Genomic DNA, 18342 nt, shown 5'->3' with positions numbered 1-18342 from the left:
ACCATTGGGCACAGTGTTAATGAGCTAATTGTGGGGAGTTGTACAGTGTATACTACCAGCATCTACGTGGGGTAGGTTTTCGGCGCCTTGATCAAGGACCGTTCAACAACTGGAGACACCACATCGTGTCTTCCAAACCACCTGCAGTTGACCGGTCTTTAATCTTCCCAAAAAACCAAAATGGTGCATTCAATCGCCAGCCGACACAACTAGAGTGTTCAAAGCTCATCAGCATCATGAACGTGAACCGTGGACGGAGCGAACCTTTGAACCTTTGCACCGATCCGAACCCCTCCTGACTACCTCGACGGCCATCCTTACCGATTTCCCACCAGCTTCAGGAGCTGGGATTCTGCCACCATGTAGGATCGCATAGCTACCGCGCATAAGGCTCTGGGACACTAATGGTTTGTTAGGTTCGAAAAATCACTTCTCGACCTCATCCGAGGCGTACGGAATCATCGGGGCAACGAGCGCGAATACATACAAAACTGCTTGAAAGAATGCCGTGCCGAAGTAAAAAGTCAGGACATGGACCTCAAGGCCACGGCCCTGTTGAAGCTCGTGTACCTTGAAATGATGGGCCATGACATGTCCTGGGCATCCTTTCATGTTCTTGAGGTCATGTCCTCTCCTAAAATCCACCAAAAGCGTCTCGGCTACCTTGGCGCTGTCCAGACATTCCGCCCAGACACCGAAGTCCTCATGCTCGCAACCAACCTGCTCAAAAAGGATCTCATGGCCACAGCCCCGAATACGATCGGTCTTCCCATTATCACCTTGCCACACATAATCACACCCTCACTGGCTCTCTCCGTCCTTGCGGACCTCCTGCCACGTCTGAGCCACTCCCACGCCTCGATAAGGAAGAAGACTATTGTGACGCTGTATCGACTTGCTTTGGTGTATCCGGAGACTCTGAGAGCCGCTTGGCCGAAGATTAAAGACCGCCTGATGGACAAGGATGAAGACCCAAGCGTTACTGCCGCCATTGTCAATGTTGTGTGCGAGCTGGGTTGGAGGCGACCACACGACTTCTTACCATTGGCCCCAAGGTTATTCGAGCTACTTGTCGAGGGCGGCAACAACTGGATGGCCATCAAACTTATTAAATTGTTTGCAACACTTACACCCTTGGAGCCTCGGCTGATACGAAAGCTGTTACCACCCTTGACGGATATTATCAGGACAACCCCAGCCATGTCTCTGCTATACGAGTGCATCAATGGCATTATCCAAGGTGGTATCTTGGGAAGCCCGGATGACATAAGTGGGACAGAGGAAATTGCGACGCTTATTGTGTCTAAGTTGCGTGGAATGATCATGATAGACGGGGATCCTAACCGTGAGTTACTATCAGTTTGTGTTGGATTCCTCGTAAGTTGCTGCTCTTCCGATGTGCTGACCTCTCGCGAAACGTTCTCAGTGAAATACGTGGCTCTTCTTGCATTTAACAAGATCGTGACTACCCATCCTTTCCTTGTTGCTGAGCAGGAGGATGTCATTCTTGAATGTATAGATAGTCCGGATATCACCATCCGCATCAAAGCATTGGATCTAGTTCAGGGCATGGTCAGCGCAGACAACCTCGAGTCAATTGTCAGTCGCTTGATGAGACAGCTGAAGGTCGCCTCTGAAGGTGACAGACAGCCAAAACAGACCCAGGCAGACTCTGCCGACCTGGAAGACGATGGGTTATCAAATATCAACACTAAATCCAGGGCCCCTGATTCATCACCACCTCTCCCAGAAGAGTACAGGATAGACGTCATTGGCAGGATAATCCACGTATGCTCGCTTGACAACTATAACAACCTCCTTGATTTCGACTGGTACATCGACATTCTCACTCAGCTTGTGCGCATGGCTCCTGTCACACGAAGAAGGGAGGACGAGGAAGACAGCTCTGTTCCCACTGCAAGATTGCGAGCAACAGATATCACCGAGAGGATAGGCGACGAGTTGCGAAGTATAGCTGTAAAGGTCCAGGCCATCAGGCACTCGGCAGTTCGCGCGGCCGAGTCTATTATCTCGGGTCTAGGGTCCGAATTGTCAACCACAACCAAGGTGGTTGGCCCGGTGTCTTGGATTCTCGGAGAGTACGCCTCATTCTTGGCCCATCCAGAGGATACCATGAACTCGATCTTGCAAGCTCTCGCAAAGACGCAGTATCCCGAGGTGGCAGCCGTTGCTATGCAAGCAATCATGAAGATATTTGCGCTTGTAGTTGGTGACGAGCGATCACAATGGACGGCTGAGCGCAAAGCCAAGATATCGTTATTGATGACGAGGCTGCTGCATACCCTGGAGCCATTCCCATCACACCCAAACCTCGAGGTACAGGAACGGGCTGTGCAGTTCACAGAGCTCATCAAACTCACCGCAGAGGCCGTTTCTGGACAAGAGGCATCAACGGATGAAGTTTACCAAGATCCCCCTCTGCTCCTTACACAAGCATTGCCTTCCCTGTTCACCGGGTGGGAGTTAAACTCTGTTGCGGTTGGTGCGCAAAAGAATGTGCCCCTTCCCGAAGGCCTTGACCTTGACCAGCCAATCAATCCTAACTTGGAGAGATTGCTAGCCGAGGCGCACATTCTTAACTTGCCTGCAGATGAAGACGACGAGTTTGAGATATATTACCACCAAAAGCCTGTCCCAACAAGCGTATCGTCATCTGAGCCCGCTATCAAGAGGCTTGCGGACGCTCCTGATGAGGTGTCTAGCTCTTACCAGAACGCTGGGGAAGAGAGCTATCTTGATCCCGACATTTTGGCTAGGAGGAAGGCAGAGCGCATGGACAAGAACAAGGACGATCCCTTCTATATACACAACACCTCATCCGGCATCTCGAGAACATCAACGCCGATACACAATATCCTTACAAGAGAAAACGGCTCAGATCTGGATATTGACTCCATCCCTATTATGGCATTGGATTTATCCAAAGTAGACGACGCAGCACCACAGAAACCACCCGCCCCATCGCCAAAACCCAAACCGCGACAGCGTGTTGTCGTTGCGGCAGACGAAACTCTTGCAGGGAGCGGGAGGTCGACTCCGGGGAACTACGATTCGGAGAACACAAATTCGGACGGCGGGAGAAGGACTGCCGCAGGCAAAAGCAAGCAGCAGAAGAGGCCAAAGAACTCACTACTGCAAGTCGACTCGAGCCATATTGGTGCACTGAGTCTGCACGGCCGGGCCGACGAAGATGTGGTCAGCAGCGTCGACCCAGAGCTTCAGAAGCGGGAAGAGGCAGAGATGGCAGCAGCCATGAAGGAGGTGGAGCGGTTGCGGCTCGAGATGCAGCGCGCCAACGAGAGGATCCAGGTCGCGCAGGGTGTGCCAGCCGAAGGCGTCGCCGTCGTCCAGAAGAAGAAGACGAAAAAGAAGAAGGTCGTTCCGGAGGGCGAAGACGGCGATGCTGCCTCTTCTGTAGCGAAGCCGAAGAAGAAAAAGAAGAAGCCCCCGGTCCCGCTAGGTGGAGAGGGGGATGCTGGTGCTGCTGCGGCCGAGGGGGAGGTGGTTGCAAAACCCAAGAAGAAGAAGAAAAAGCCGGCTGCCGAGGGGGAAGGACCTGCTGGTGACTCGTGATTAATTTGATTGCAGGTGCATGGAAGTAAATCTGAGGGGCGGCCCTTGTGCTTATGCACGAGCACATTTTTTTGTTAACTGATAGTCATATACGAACACTCTTAGATGTGTAAAGCCTGGAGACAAATCAACGGACTTGATCATGCAGGGAACAACCATCAATTTTCGTGTGGTTGTTCGTCCGATTCAAGGAAGAGGTCTCGCCATTTATTGTGGTTTGTAAACCTCGATCTGGTGCTTGTGGCGATTTCATTCCCTGTCATGGTTCTGACCTTAATCGACTCAGGGTGTTCAAGCACTACACTGAAGACTGCATGATTGCATGATCTTTTTTTGTTTTTTTGTGCCAAGCCAGCTGCTGCCGAACACAGAGATGAACATGCTACTTGGTGGTCACATGGAAGAAGGGACGGAAATTACCAGATGGAAATTTGCCATATTTATGGTTTTATATCAGACTTTGAATTACACAGACAAAGTTGTATCAATCTTGGATAAATTATACATTTAATTTTAACACTATTTTAGGTCTCATCATTGTAAACGCCCATAAACTCCTAGCCCAAGCCAAAGCCAAATAAAACAGCCGCTTGCTTGTGCCCAAATGAACAATGATAAACAATGAGCAAAGGTACGGGTCTTGGGCAGAATTGCATCATCATCATCGCATACCAGACCCGGGCCGCCTCACCAATAGAACCACTCCCCTGCCAGACTTGTATGGTCTGACAAGCGACTGTGGCTGTGGCTGCTGCTGCTCTTCCTCAGCCCTTTCGACCAGCAGCCGATCACTACAATGCCGCGGAAGCAGAGCCTAGAAGTTCTGCGGCACAGGCGGACGCTGATAGTATTCCCTTTCCGTGTGCGACATTGCACCGGAACCAAACGGACCGCCGGCGGCGCCACTGCTGCCGCCAACTCCGCCAGCAACGGTAGAGTCTGAATCGATCCTGCCTTCCTCAGCGGCGCTGCCTGAACCGCCGCGGTAGCGCTCGGCCATGGGAGGTTCGGCCATGCCCTTGGTCCTGAAGGCGCCGCCGGCGAGGGGGCGGGAGTAGGGCTTCCCGTTCTTGGTGAAGACGGCCGGGTAAAGGTCGACGTAGAAGGAGAAGACGTAAAAGGAGAAGACGACGGCGATGATCCACTCGAGGACGGCGGCGACGTTGAATTCGCGGAGGCGGCTGGCGGTGCCGAAGCCGACGCAGAGGAGGATCTCCACGATAATGAAGACCAGTTTGATCCAGAATGAGATGCGGAGGACGCGGTGGTCTCGGTTGCCTGTGTTTTGGTTTATGGTTAATTTTGGGACCAGTGGATACTCGTGCGGGGGGGATCCTCAAGACTTACGACCAAGGCGCTGGTACTCCCAGCAGATGAAAATGGCACTGATTGTGTATCCACCAATGAAGAAGACCAGGAATATATTGTGCAACCTGTTATGGCTTGCAGTGTCGAAGATGCTCAGCATGATCAGGCCTACTGTGCCTACGATGGCGAATGCAATAGTCTGTGTGCAACGCGAGAGCCGTCAGCAAATGGCACGAAAGCTGGGCCGGATCCCCCGGCAATCCATATCGAACATGTCCCAGATATCACGAAGGACTTACCAAGCCTGACAAGATCTTCTCCCCCATGGTGGAATTAGGCACGAGCCTGCCCTTGTGCCTCAGCCACCTATCGGCGAGGAAGCCCGCGTCGAGGAAGATGGTTGTGATGACGCAGCCCGTAATGAACAGCGGCTTCAGCCTGTAAGCACCGGTGTCGCTAATGTACGCGATGGTCTGGCCCTCGCTCATGCTGCCATAGTGTACATGGTCCTCGTTGATGGTCCAGTTGAGCAGGAGGCCGAGGAGGGTGGCAAGCCATACAACGCCGGATATTATGGGCAAGACCCAATATGATATTCGCAACATGTTGCAAGATGTGTTTTGTTTTCTTTTGATTGTGAGTGGGTAGAAAACTGTTTGTTGCACGAGTATAATACTGACAAAACAGATATGCCAGATACTATCGTGGGGTTTGTAAATGTAGAATCAAACCAAACGAATGTGGGTTGTCCTTCAAACAAAAAATACCCCAGAAACGTAGGCCAAGGCAAGGCACCAAGCAGAGGCACCAGGACTAAAATAATGATTGCTAGTCTGGGTTGGCGATTTTTGGCATCAGCCTCCCTATGACGGCACTTTGGCGTCGGCCGATATCTAGCGTGACAAGATGCGACGAGGGCAAAGTTGTCGTTCTCTTCTTTTTTTCTGTCTTCGATGCGTCAGGAGGCGCTAAGTAATGGTACAAGGGACGAGAGCGATTGTAGTTTTGCCGCGCTATGTAAAGCGATTGGGATGGATTATTTTTTTTTATCTCTCTGGCTGCAACAAAAAGGCGGTACTCTTATTTCCTGATCAGGTTCTGGCTTGAAGATCAAACCCGCGGGCGACAAATTCGGGGGTGAAATAAGCAAAGAAAATAATACAACAGCTGAGCCACAATATCCACGCCGTCGTCTTGGAAATTTTTAAACCCGCAAGACACGTACGTTGTATGGCGGAGTCCCAAACAGCTATAATCCCGGGGCGTGGGCTGTTTTGAGGTGTTGGAGGTACGCAATGGGTGGTAAGAAAAAGGGTAAGGAAAAAAAGTCTAATGACGTCAAGTTTGCGCGCCTCAGCTGAAATCAAGATTGCGTGGAAGGTTCATTGGGCAAAACCCCGGCAACCCTGCAAACAAACTCCCGACCCCGAACATGCTGGAAGACCCGCTAAATGTGCCCAAGGTCCCCGTAATGATCTCCGCAATTGGGAGGGAATATTGAAGCTTGATGCATTTTAGTTCCTTTTTTTTTCTGTACAGCTTCCAAGATTTTCGACCTGACAACCAGAACAAGAGTCTTGGAGGCTAGGTACCGATCTGAGTTACCCAACTAAACTGCCTTGATCAACAAGAACCCACCAGAGTCTAGACTACGTTGGACTAGATTAGAGTCCACTCTGGCGGAACTAACAAAAAAAAAAAAATAGGCTCCCAATCAAGGAACTGCCGATCCTGCTCGAGCAAGGAGACCCTGAAGTCTCTCATCCGACATATACTCTTTCAGCGCCCCTTCTTTCCACTCAGTCCATTCCTGAACGACCCCAAAGACCCTGAGTATTGCATTAGCCAATGGCAGCGCATATGACCACTTGGGCTCCAAGGCCAACCCCCAAAAGAAGCGTCTGACCTTGTCGTCGCCCATGCATCCGACCAGCCGGGAATAACATCGTTCCTTCATCACGCGCGCTAATGCAACGTCATAGTCGCTCAACGACCCCCCGCCGTTGCATAGAGAGCTCATGTCGGCCGTCACCAGCGACGGACTAAATGCTTCGTTAAACGGAACGACGCGTGCCATCCCCCAATCTATGATTCCGGTAATGTTGAAGTCGTCATCCACTAGCAGATGGTCCCCTTTGTCGTCGACGTGCTTCAAGTAAAATTTCTCTTCGGCCTGGTGAAGGTCATTCTTCTCCTCCGCCAGCTGCGCCGCGTTGTCTTTTAAAAAGCGGTATGCCAGGTACGCATCGACGGGATACTCGGTATAGAGTTGTCCATCGGCAATGAGTGCTAGGTACTGCTCGGCAAAGGCAGTATAGTAGCTTGACGATGTGTCAAATGGTCCCTCTGGAGAAAGTACAACGAACCTATCGCTTGCCACTGCCGAGACTTGGATATCAGAGCCTTGGAGTGTGAGAGATCCAGCCTTTGGGAATGGGTGAGCAGCAAGTTCAATCAAGATATCCGCCAAACCTCCCAAAACCCTAGCCTTGTCTTCTTGACTCGCTAGTTTGCCGTCAATTCCATCCCCTTGCCAAGACTTTCCCGGGAGCTCTTCCATCAACAAGAAGCTGAGGCCAACACCATGATGGGTGCCGACTCCGTGCACGCCGAAACCAAAAGCTCTAGGCGCAGGTACTGCAGTGGTTTCCAGGAACTTCAAAGTTGCGTATTCGCTGCGTATCAAATACCCGGCCAATGATTCTGGCAAACCGACTGCGCAACTCGTAACTCGAGGTACTCTCATGAGCCAGTTAGGGGAACCATCGTGGAAGCGAATGCGGGCGTGATAATTGGCGCTCCCCATAAGTGCATCCGGTCCGACTCTGGAAGAGTGTTCAATACTGCAACTTTTGCCACCATTCAAGCTTGTTGCAAGAGCGCAAACAGCTTCGTCGTTGATTCTTGATCGAAGGCGATCAATCTCGGCGACGATATGCGCGACATATGTCGCATCATCCAAAACCTGCGGGCAATGTGTAATTAGAATTGATGTAAGACCATAAATGGAGCCGAGTTACTTACATCGCCACATTTGTGTGAAGGCAGAGATCGATGGATGCCACAAAATTGAAGATTGCAAAAGTCACAGCCCCCAACACCCCTCACACTGGGCTTTGCGCAGCCTGGTTTCGAGCAACTGAAAAATCGAGGCACCATGGTGGCTATTGAGAAACGATCGGGGCTCGTAACGAAGTGCCCTTGTTTTCCCTCCCAAAACTGAATTATGAAGATTTTGACTGTCTGCCTACTTGAAAAGGTCGGTCAAAAAGTATTGGGCAGGTTGAAAGTAACATTGATATGAATACATTCAAGGTGGACTTGGGCTTTGCTCCTGTGACATTCAAGCCTGCAAAGGCATTCTCCAATTTCGGCCACTGCCACTGACCAACAATACTCGGCGTCGCCTTGGCGCTGAGTCGGAGCCAATCAATAATATTTCAACGACATCTATAATCCATCAGCAAGGCTTATCGCATCTGGAATTACAGCCAACAAAAATCTACGCATCCATGGCCAAGCCTAACATCTATGTTTTTATCAATTAATATACAGGATGGCCAGTAAAGACAGCCCACAGACCGAATGTGAGTACAACAAGGCTGACCTTTAATAATAAAATGCCAACTATACCAGGCTATCATTTTGCAACCAAAGAGAATTGATCGTCGGGCTGTTCATATATAGCCCTTTTCTCATCCGCGTTGATGCTAGAAAGATCCTGAGGTTTGTACATAGCTTCAACAACCTAAGACCGTAAAACATCCATCTTAAAGCACTGAACAAACACCACATACCCACGAAAAAAAAAAAAAAAACAACAACAAGGGACATAATGGCAACTTCGAATATAAACAATACGCCTGTCGATCAAGCTGCTGGCAGCACCCCATGCGCCAAAGAGGGCTGCGATAAATGGTGCAAGGCCAATTCTCGCTTTTGCAAGGATCGTAAGAATACAATTTCTTCATATACTGTGATGTTTTCCCATTTATCTCTTCATCGATGATGCTGATTACGCCCGACCTCATCGACCAGAATTAATGGATCCTTTATCGTACGTTGCAGCCAGCTGAAAGGGCCACAAGGGACCAAGTACTGCGGAAGCTTGTAGCAAAGACGAATTGAGACTCTCAGACTAGAATGCTTAAGGGCAGCTGTTTTCAATAAACATCAACATACGATACCTTCAATCAGGCGCCAAACGGATTTGTTCTATGTCCCTCGCTCTCTACCTGTAGATCCAAAAGGGGCTTGTATGTGGTGGCGATGTTACCCAAATTGTTAAACTGTTGGTTGGAATTTCGCTTTACAAGCATTAGTCTTGAACTTCTGATTTTGAGACAAATGCTATCAATTGCCGATTGTTTGCAGTGCCTTTTTCTGGTCCATTAAACCGTTTTGCAATCACCAATCATAGTTCATATATTCGAATCAACTCCGTTGCAAATATGCGTTCAACTATTTTAAGTAGGTAAGTAGGTAAGAACCTTGGGTAAACAGATACCTAGTAAATCATTCCTCTCAGCATATACTAAGGTGGGGCCTATTCTTTCCTAGCCTCGACATCAGGTTGAAGTAGTGCCTAGATTGCCGCCACTGGAATCTGGGGGAGGCAGCCTGACGGTTTTCCATATGGTACTTAACCATTCCCTTTGCATGAAAACCAAAGTTCTTGAAGGTTAACTTAGTCCGGAATGCTTTAATAAGATATAGCCCTTCCAGACAAGGCCCAGTGCTGAGAAGAAGCCTCGCGCTCCTGAGACGCTTCCAATATATATTTGAGCCCATAGTACCGTTGTTCAATGGTGTCTTTCGCCCATTCGGCGCATATGCCGTTTATGCGGATGTTGTCCAAAAGGGGGTCCATGATGGCATCCTGGACATCTTGGGATAGGCCGTACGAGTCCAAAAATGTTCGCCATTCTTCGTTGTCGCTGCCCCAGGCGTCTAACTTGATGAAAAGACCTGTGATGAAATATAAAAATGTAAAAATGGAATTTCGTGACCGCCTTGGTCGACACCGCCCTCGCGGTGGGCAACGTGGTCATCTTCCAAGCTCTCCCATTCGTCCCAGAGCTCTCCCGCCTTTTCCTTGTGGAAGCTGACGTGAATGAGCGTGGCTTGAGAAATAAAAACTTCCGGCAGGGTGACAGGAGCTTCAGGTGGAATAAAAAATTGCCTGGTGTGACGAGAAGCTTTTGGAGAACAGTATAACTGCTAATTGATGAAATTGCCTGTTTGATAAAAATGCCCTACTTATATACGCCGATATCTGCAAAACCACCGTTCTTTTAAGCATCCACATATAGCCATCGTAAATCACGGATCATTCTTCGAGGTAGTATCCACACACCAACTCAAGAACCAGCTCTGTTCCAGCCGATTTGTAAGTAAATGTTTTGCTCGTCACCATTTAATACACTGCACTCTTTACATTTTGGGCATCCGCTCTTGAATGCCGCGCTGGTATATTATTATTCGTCAAAATTTCACCCCCGCAGCCCATCAAGGACCGTATTTATCTGGTGCGAATTCGGGGCGCGCATCGGACAACTCCCGAGATAAACGGGCCCCGCAAGAACCTGTCTGCGCCGGCCTCCGCATTACTGGGAAGCACTGCATAACCTGAGGTAGGCCACTATCTGATAGTAGCAGGTTGATAGGCACACCAAACCCCTGTTCGTAATAGATATGAAATTACCGTGTGGTATATACGGCCGCGTTAAGAGTCAGTATCAAGTTGTAAACTTGGTTCCTCGTGGAGTAGTTCTCATTACTGATTAGACGGAGCAATGCCGCCGAATTTGTCTCCAGAAGCCATGAGACGTTGCATTTCTCGATAGCAGTATATAAGATGGGCCGACTGCACCGCAGTCACTGATATAAAGCTCACGGGTTGCAGTATCTCATTTTATTCTCGAGAAGATATCGCGTTAACAATCTATCGACTGCTTTTTATATTCAAGGACTGTTTCCATCATCTGCAACCACATGTCGCAAAATATGGACTCCTCATCCAAGGAGAAGAAATCCGTCCAATCTCGCGAAGATGAAGAATCAGGCGTCGAAAACTTACAAGGTCAAACGATGATCAACCATGAACCAGGCAACCCTCACCAGACGCTGCGGCGAGAATTCAAACCTCGTCAAGTTAACATGCTGGCCATTGCCGGCGCCATAGGCACCGGTTTGATCATAGGGACCGGCACCGGCTTATCTCGAGGCGGCCCGGCCAGCCTGCTAATCGCCTTCATAATCACCGGTTCCCTCATCTACTTCGTCATGACCGCCCTTGGCGAGATGGCCGCCTTTCTACCCAACGACCAGGGGTTCAACGGATATGCCAGCCGCTATGTCGATCCTGCTCTGGGGTGAGTGGCATGTTTACCCCACCGGGCTTCAAAGAAGAGATGTATCTGCAGAAAGTCATGTAGCTAAATTCGTTCGCGCTGTCCTGAGTTTACAGTTTTGCCACAGGATGGAACTACTTCTTCACATATGCCATCGTCTTGCCCAACAATCTGACTGCAGCCGGTCTCATTATTCAATATTGGCGTCCGGATCTCAACGTTGCAATTTGGGTGACGGTGTTTGCTGTCCTAGTGATAAGTATAAATGTAAGTGATCTGGCAGGCGCGTGGTGCCTGCAAACCTTGTGCTATCACCTGCGTCGTATATGCATCCTGCTAGTTGGTTTTGACATCGCTAAGAAAAAAAAACTGATCGCAGGTACTTCACGTCGGCAGCTTTGGTGAGGCGGAATTCGTGCTTTCAACCATCAAGATCATAACTCTCGTCACCGTTATGATCACCTGCCTGGTTGTATCTCTCGGCGGCGCCCCTGCCCATGGCCGAGTCGGCTTTCAATACTGGAAAGACCCAGGAGCCTTTGCCGAATACCTGCAGCCCGGAACCCTCGGCCGCTTCCTGGGTTTCTGGGCCTGCATGGTCCAGGCGTGCTTCTCGTACACGGGCACCGAAGTCGTGGGCTCTGCATTCGGCGAGACGCCTAACCCGAGGGTCACAATCCCCAGCGCCATCAGGCAGACCCTCTGGCGCATCTGCTTCTTCTACATCATCGGTGTCTTGACCCTCAGCATGGCCGTCCCTTACAACAACGAAAGACTCGTCGGTGCCACCAAGGCCCAGGTCAGCGCGGCCGCGTCCCCCTACGTCATCGCCATGGCCATCGGCGGCATCAAGGTCCTTCCCGACATCGTCAACGCCTGCCTTCTCGTGTTTGTCATCTCGTCGGCCAACACCGACATATACGTCGGCGCCCGTACGCTCTACTCGCTGGCAAAGGACGGCCACGCCCCGGCCATCTTTCTCTACACGACGGAGAGGGGAGTTCCCATGTACGGCGTCGCCGCGACGTCGGTCTTTGTGCTCCTGGGATACATGAACGTCAGCAAATCCGCGTCGAGTGTCTTTGGCTATCTGGTCAGTCTCGTGACTGTTTTTGGCGCCCTCAACTGGATCAGCGTCCTCACGTCCTACATCGGGTTCCGCCGCGGGATGAAAGCCCAGGGTATCGAGCGAGACCAGCTGCCGTACCGTGGACCCTTGCAGCCCTATGGCGCTTGGTATGCTTTGGGATTGACGATCCTGATCATTTTGTTTAACGGTAAGAAGTCCCCAGTGTCATGAATCTGGATAGCTTTTACTCACACACATTCTTTTCGCTCACAGGGTACAACGCCTTTATGCCGAAGTTCGACCCAGCCACCTTTGTAACTTGCTACATCGGCATTGCCGTCTACCTGATCAACATATTCGGATGGAAATTCATCAAAGGGACTAAGCGTGTCAAAGCGAATGAGATGGATCTCGTCACTGGTCGCCGTGAGTTTGAAGTAGTCGAGGAGTTGGAGAGAGTTGGCAAGGAAACGGCAGACAAAAAAGATGCTTTCGTAGGCAAGATGATTAGGGTATTCAAGAAGAAGTCGATGGATTGAGAAAACAAGAGGCGCATGCGCATATGATGATGATATTGCCCTGAGAACAAATAACAAGGTAAATTTTGGGTTAGTACTAGAAGGGTTTTAGAAAGGCGCCCCCAAAGGCGTCTTGGCTAGGTTTTGTGGTTGCACAAGCTAGGTAGCTATACTAGTAGACTGTTAAATAGAGTCATCAGAAAGTCTGCTTGTGGTTTTAACGATAAAGGGTTCATAAAAATACGCGCAAAAGTAAAAAGTCAAATGGTTGTTGGCTTGGTTGGTTATCATGGTGGTGGTCATTAAGGTGTGCGGGGATTGAATAACCCCAACCCAGCGCATGCACCACTACACCGAAGCTCCGCATTCGCTAAATTGATCCTTAATTCCTCAACCAAAAGCCTTGAACTGACATCACATCATATCACTGTGAAGCAACCTCCAGATTGCACATAACATTAAGCTGCCGAAAAACAACAACGAAGCAACAATCACCGAAAAAAAAGACACGCGTGAGGCAACTTTCCATACAGAACAACCATTCACAACCGACCATGGCGGTGTCACCGCTTCTGGCGCCGCCCGTCGAGGCCGCTTCGGCAACGCAGCAGCGCTCGACGTCGTCGCCGCTGAAGCGCACCCTCTCGGCCGTTTCCTCCGCGAATGGTACACCCAAGCCCGCAAAGGCCGCGAAGCCCGGCGCAGGCCTACCCGCGGACGACCTGATCGAGCAGATGAACCGGGCTGAGGCGAACAAATATGTGACGAGTATGCACACCCCCCTCCTCAACAAAAATACATGGCTCATTTCCAGTCGACGACGACTCTCGCTGACATGACTTCCAACAGCAAAATTCCTCGGTGAGGGTACCTACGCCATCGTCCACAAGGGCTACGAAAAGGCCAAGCCGTCCAACATCGTCGCCATCAAGATGATCAAGGTCCAAAAGGAGTACACGGACGGCATGGCACCAGACGCTGTTCGAGAATTGAAGCACCTCCAGGAGCTGTCCCACCCAAACATCATCGCCCTGCGCTCCGTCTACTCGTCCAACTCCCAAAACCTCTGCCTCGTCCTCGAGTACCTACCCCTCGGCGACCTGGAGATGCTGATCCGCGACGCCAGCGGCATCATATACGGTGGCGCCGACATCAAGGCCTGGATGGGCATGCTGACGCGCGCCGTGTGGTTCTGCCACGAGAACTTTGTCCTGCATCGCGATATCAAGCCCAACAACTTGCTGATCGCCGCCGACGGCGAGGTCAAGCTTGCCGATTTCGGTCTGGCCCGCTCCTTCGCCGACCCCTACCGCGTCATGACCGCCAACGTCATCACGCGCTGGTACCGTCCTCCCGAGCTTCTGTACGGCGCGCGCCACTACTCTGGCGCCGTCGACGTCTGGTCCGTCGGCTGCGTGTTCGCCGAGCTGGTCCTGCGAAAGCCCTACCTGCCCGGAAACAACGAGCTGGACCAGCTGTCGCTCATCTGTAGCGAGCTCGGCAGCCCGACCGAGGACAACTGGCCCGGCGTGTCCAAGCTGGACCAGTTCACCGCGCCCTCGGAGCCGCTGTCGCCCGTGCCGTCCAAGGAGCGCATGATGGTGCAGTTTGGCACCGCCGGCGCCGACGGCGTCGACCTGCTCATGAAGACCCTCACCCTCGACCCTAGGAAAAGGATCACGGCCAAGGAGATGCTCAAGCACCCCTGGTGGCACTCGCAGCCCAAGCCAACGCGCAAGGAGGACCTGCCCAAGAAGAAGACGGGCGCCGAGCAAAAGTTCGCCGCCGACCAGGCGAGGCAGCCCGGTCAGGTCGACGAGAAGATGGCCAAGGTTGCCCGCAAGTTGGATTTTGGGGCTCCTAAATAAAGTCAAAAATGAGTCGATAAACAAATCATGAACTGTTTTTGTAATGCAGATTTGTCGTTTTCTTTCAATCATACAGCGACAGGAGTTTTGTTTTCTTGGGTTTACTTGTCACAGAAAAAGGAAACGGAAAACATGGCTGGGGTTATTTTAAAGGATAGGTAGACTCTAGGCGTTCATGGCTCATTTCAATTTATTCTTCATAATTATACCCAAAAGGCTATATATAACGTGCAAAACACAGTGTTTCTATGTTGCATCACTCATTCTGCCAGCGAACCGGCCAAGAAAAAAAGACAGTTCTTCACAACCCCCTCCTCATCACATGAGAGAACATTCAAGGCCATACATGGCCTTTTCTACGTCCCTCTTGACCTGGTACCAGTCGGCCCTCCTCTCGGCAAACTTGTAGACCTCCTCGGCACGAAAGACACCACCGAACCGATCCCCGTCGGCGATGATGGTGGCCATCTCCTTGGAGTGACGCGGGTCGATAAGGTAGATCTGAGAGAGCTCGCGAAGCGCCTTGAAGTAAGGGAGCAGGTCCGCGTTCTTGAGGGAGCGCACGTACTCAAAGTACAGGTTCATGTCCGAGATGACCTTGATGGCGCCGTCGGTGGACACGCGCTGCCGCTTGAGGTGCTTGCACACGGCCTGGAACAGCCGCAGCCCGACCTCGCCGTTGAAGACGTCGAGCATCGTCTTCTCCGTCGTCCCGACCAGCATTCGCGTGTGCGACGACACGAGCTCCACCACGCGCTTTGCCGTCTCCGTCGGGCCGATGTCGAGGTCGCCCGCCGTGTTGCTGTTGTTGTTACCGCCGCTGTTCTTCTCCCCACCACCACCCACCGTCGCACCGCCGGGCGTAGGGTTGTAGTCGGTGGGCAGCTGCGTCGTGGCGCATATGTACTCGACCTCGTCCATGAGCACGTCGATTCCCTTGTTAAGGCCCGCGGCGACGCTCTCGTCAAGCATCTGCTCGAACTTCTTCTTGGCCAGGCCGCTGGCGTCCAAAAAGTCGTTGCGGTCGGCGATCTTGGGCGCCGCGAGCTGCTGCTCGTAAAACACGTCGATCATCTGCGAGATGAGGTCGCCGAGGTTGACGAGCTCGATGAACATGACGAGGGGCGCGACGCCGCCCTTTTCGTGGTCCGTCACCTCGCGCGGGTTGTAGTGCGCCAGGTGGCCGACCGCCTTGTCGAAGCCAGGCTTGATGTGGCGGTTGCCGAGGATGCGGAGGAGGTTGACAAAGATGGCCTCGCACTGCTCCCGCGCCTCGCCGCCCACCTGTCCGCCCAACCGGATGAAGACGGCCGCGCGCCCGAGGCTCGTCTTTGCCGCGTGCACCAGGCTGAGCGCTACTTCGATGCTGAACAGCGACTTGATGCCTTCGAGGCGGGATGCCATCAGGGCCGCCTTGGCCGCTAGTTCGTCCGTCGGCGCCTCGCCCTGCTCAGGTAGCGGACTACCTCTTCGCTCGAACGCCCCGGCCATTCCCGGACTTTGTGGGCGACTTGGCTGTGATGAAGACGTGGGATGCAGCGTGTCGCCGTTGGACGGTGGAGTGGCTACTGACGATTTGCTACTGCCCCCGAACGGTGCTGTCAAGAGCTGTCCTGGTAGACTGGGCAGTACGGTCACCGGCATCATGACGACCTTTTTGAAGGAGCTTAGAAAGTCCTTTTTGTCCGCTTGTCGGTTAAAGTTGCTCATGTAAAAGGATTCGGCGCTGGCATCCAGCTCCGACAGCCTGGTCTCGAAGGCCTGCACCTCGTCCTCGGCGTTTTTGATAAAGAAATCCAATTCTTCCTGCAGGTAGAGATCCAAGTGCGGTTCAAACGTCCGCAAAGCCATCTCCTTGGCCTTCTCCTCGGACTCCTCCTTGGTCCCATTAGGGACCTGCAGCGACCTGTAGAACAGATATGCCTGCTCGAACACGCCTGAAACCGCCTGTAGGTACGATGCCAAGCTCCTCTCGTGGCTCTCGTCGAACAAGGGCGTGCAGTACTCCATGATGACGTCGTCCTTGATCTTATCCACAAAGGTCCAAAACACCGTGTTGGGCTTGGGGAAGATCTTGGCCATCAACGCCCCTTGCTCGTTGAGCTTGCCGGCCAGCACCTCGAAGAAGCGCCTCGAAGGCTCCAGCGAGATGCCCTCGACCCCTTCCACCTTGGTCAGGCACTCGAGCGAGTCGGCCAGCACGTCGCGGTCCGTGAAGAGCGGGTGCTTGGCGATGAAGAGCTCGACGGCCGCATTACCCCCGTTGAGCGCATCCAGCACGTGCGCGTACCTCTTCATCCGGCCGTCGACATCCCAGAGCTCGTACCCTTGCTCAAACTCGCGTAGCACCGCCGTCTCAAAGATGCCCATCATCCCCGTGACCTTCTCCTCCCTCTCGCGCGCGCCCTCGGCCCAGTCGCTGCGCGAGAACGTGAGCAGATTCGAGAGCATCCGCGCCTGCCGCTCCGGGTCGCGAAACACCCGAAACAGCACCGGATCGTTGTGGCTCCGCGCCCGCACGAGGTCGTAGTAGAACGGGCCCAGGGCGCCGTAGATGCGCGCGTATTCCTGCCTCGCCCGGCCCCGCACGCTCTTCACCTTGCTCAGCACATCGAGCACCGCGTTCGAGTCCTGCATCGGGCTGTCTTCTGCTGCAGCTGCCGTCGGCGAAGCCGGGTCGGTTGTCCGCTGTGCCTGGCCGGGCTGCTGCGGCACGAGCGCCGGCATGCCGGCCACGCTCGTCCGCTGGAACCCGCGACTGACGTCCGCCACTCCCCGACCGCCTCCGCCAGCTCCTACCCCTCCTCCTCCATAACCCCCTGACCCCGCCGCCGTAGCATCAAATATTGTGACCTGGGGCGCGCGCCGCTCCCTCTCGCCGGCGGCTTGCCTCCGCGCGACGGCTTCGTCCCACCGCCGCCGGGCCTCTGCCTCGTCCCAACAGCCCAGGCTCTTGAGGCGGGCGACCCAGCGAGTGTCGTCGTACACCATCTCCTGCATGCGGCGCGATACGCACGCGAACCGCATCAAGTCGGAGACGGGGAGGTAGTCGAGGATCGAGGCTAGGATTTCTGTGTGTTTGGGGGCAGTGTGACCGTCAGCTTTTTGGGGGACGTTCTATATGACAGCGAGCAAAAGGAGGGAGGATCTACGAACCGGCCGGCAGTGATGCCTTGGTCTCGGACAGCGACGTGGCCTGCAGCGCGCCCAGGATGCTGTTGTTGCCCACCGGGGCACGGCGGAATTGTGACATGATGGGCTCTTTGAACTGGCCCTCTCCGCTGTGGTATGCTGTGTTTTTTTTGAGTTGGGACGGAATAGACAACAATTGCGCAAGTCAGATGAGAATCGAATTCGAGGCCAGCAACTATCTTCTTGGGAGATGCGGGTGGCGGTGGGCTGCCATGGTAAAGCAGCTTTGGGGGGGAATAAGAAGCAAGTGTTGGGTTTCAAGCAAGTCTGCAATGCGTCGTAGATTGGCTGGGAGGTTTTGTTAACGAGGTTCAAGAAAATATTTGAAGATTGAAATTATTTTAGGCCAGAGATGACGGTCAAAACCCGTCCAATCTTCCTTCGAGGTTTGAGAAGACGTCTTCTTCAGCGTGTCAATGTGTCGGGCCTTGTCATGGATG

At 52.6% G+C, this 18342-nt stretch overlaps 7 protein-coding genes across 7 annotated transcripts; 2 read left to right on the top strand and 5 right to left on the bottom strand.

The window, feature by feature from the left end:
- The first annotated feature begins 143 nt into the window (after positions 1 to 143).
- On the top strand, positions 144 to 3695 carry PgNI_02386 (uncharacterized protein). The gene is made up of 3 exons (XM_031122453.1): positions 144 to 362; positions 417 to 1345; positions 1427 to 3695. Coding segments are annotated over exons 1-3 (3099 nt in total). The 5' UTR covers positions 144 to 360; the 3' UTR covers positions 3595 to 3695.
- A 405-nt stretch (positions 3696 to 4100) lies between these two features.
- On the bottom strand, positions 4101 to 6116 carry PgNI_02385 (uncharacterized protein). Its single transcript, XM_031122452.1, has 4 exons — positions 5583 to 6116; positions 5202 to 5529; positions 4942 to 5101; positions 4101 to 4872 (listed from the first exon to the last, which is right to left on the bottom strand). The coding sequence occupies exons 2-4, from the start codon at positions 5505 to 5507 to the stop codon at positions 4409 to 4411; spliced, it is 930 nt and encodes a 309-aa protein (XP_030988201.1). The 5' UTR covers positions 5508 to 5529; positions 5583 to 6116; the 3' UTR covers positions 4101 to 4408.
- A 349-nt stretch (positions 6117 to 6465) lies between these two features.
- On the bottom strand, positions 6466 to 8061 carry PgNI_02384 (uncharacterized protein; the record flags this gene model as incomplete). The annotated part of the gene is made up of 2 exons (XM_031122451.1): positions 6466 to 7867; positions 7927 to 8061. The coding sequence occupies 2 exons, from the start codon at positions 8059 to 8061 to the stop codon at positions 6617 to 6619; spliced, it is 1386 nt and encodes a 461-aa protein (XP_030988200.1). The 3' UTR covers positions 6466 to 6616.
- A 1543-nt stretch (positions 8062 to 9604) lies between these two features.
- On the bottom strand, positions 9605 to 10218 carry PgNI_02383 (uncharacterized protein; the record flags this gene model as incomplete). Its single annotated transcript, XM_031122450.1, has 3 exons — positions 9605 to 9870; positions 9912 to 10061; positions 10209 to 10218. 3 exons carry the CDS (start codon positions 10216 to 10218, stop codon positions 9605 to 9607), a joined length of 426 nt encoding a protein of 141 aa, XP_030988203.1.
- Positions 10219 to 10896: 678 nt separating this feature from the next.
- Positions 10897 to 14892, top strand: PgNI_02381 (uncharacterized protein; the record flags this gene model as incomplete). Its single annotated transcript, XM_031122448.1, has 6 exons — positions 10897 to 11276; positions 11372 to 11522; positions 11635 to 12532; positions 12598 to 12782; positions 13349 to 13610; positions 13692 to 14892. 6 exons carry the CDS (start codon positions 10897 to 10899, stop codon positions 14708 to 14710), a joined length of 2895 nt encoding a protein of 964 aa, XP_030988205.1. The 3' UTR covers positions 14711 to 14892.
- Positions 11602 to 12591, bottom strand: PgNI_02382 (uncharacterized protein). Its single transcript, XM_031122449.1, has 2 exons — positions 12577 to 12591; positions 11602 to 12513 (listed from the first exon to the last, which is right to left on the bottom strand). The coding sequence occupies exons 1-2, from the start codon at positions 12580 to 12582 to the stop codon at positions 11677 to 11679; spliced, it is 843 nt and encodes a 280-aa protein (XP_030988202.1). The 5' UTR covers positions 12583 to 12591; the 3' UTR covers positions 11602 to 11676.
- A 136-nt stretch (positions 14893 to 15028) lies between the features above and the next one.
- On the bottom strand, positions 15029 to 18202 carry PgNI_02380 (uncharacterized protein; the record flags this gene model as incomplete). The annotated part of the gene is made up of 2 exons (XM_031122447.1): positions 17867 to 18202; positions 15029 to 17781 (listed from the first exon to the last, which is right to left on the bottom strand). Exons 1-2 carry the CDS (start codon positions 17961 to 17963, stop codon positions 15029 to 15031), a joined length of 2850 nt encoding a protein of 949 aa, XP_030988204.1. The 5' UTR covers positions 17964 to 18202.
- Between the last annotated feature and the right edge of the window lie 140 nt (positions 18203 to 18342).

The sequence above is a fragment of the Pyricularia grisea genome, assembly GCF_004355905.1.
Source record: "Pyricularia grisea strain NI907 chromosome Unknown Pyricularia_grisea_NI907_Scaffold_1, whole genome shotgun sequence".
Lineage (NCBI taxonomy): Eukaryota > Fungi > Ascomycota > Sordariomycetes > Magnaporthales > Pyriculariaceae > Pyricularia > Pyricularia grisea.
Note: the sequence above shows the minus strand (reverse complement) of the source record. Positions and strands in the feature narration are given on the sequence as shown.

What these genes read in the sequence shown, in the direction of transcription:
- PgNI_02386 (XM_031122453.1), top strand. An exon ending in GATAGACGGGGATCCTAACC is followed by an intron (nt 1,346 to 1,426) that starts GTGAGTTACTAT and finishes AAACGTTCTCAG; the next exon opens with TGAAATACGTGGCTCTTCTT.
- PgNI_02385 (XM_031122452.1), bottom strand. Translation starts at nt 5,507, where the DNA reads ATGTTGCGAATATCATATTGGGTCTTGCCCATAATATCCGGCGTTGTA. An exon ending in AGAAGATCTTGTCAGGCTTG is followed by an intron (nt 5,102 to 5,201) that starts GTAAGTCCTTCG and finishes CGTTGCACACAG; the next exon opens with ACTATTGCATTCGCCATCGT. An exon ending in GGAGTACCAGCGCCTTGGTC is followed by an intron (nt 4,873 to 4,941) that starts GTAAGTCTTGAG and finishes ACCAAAACACAG; the next exon opens with GCAACCGAGACCACCGCGTC.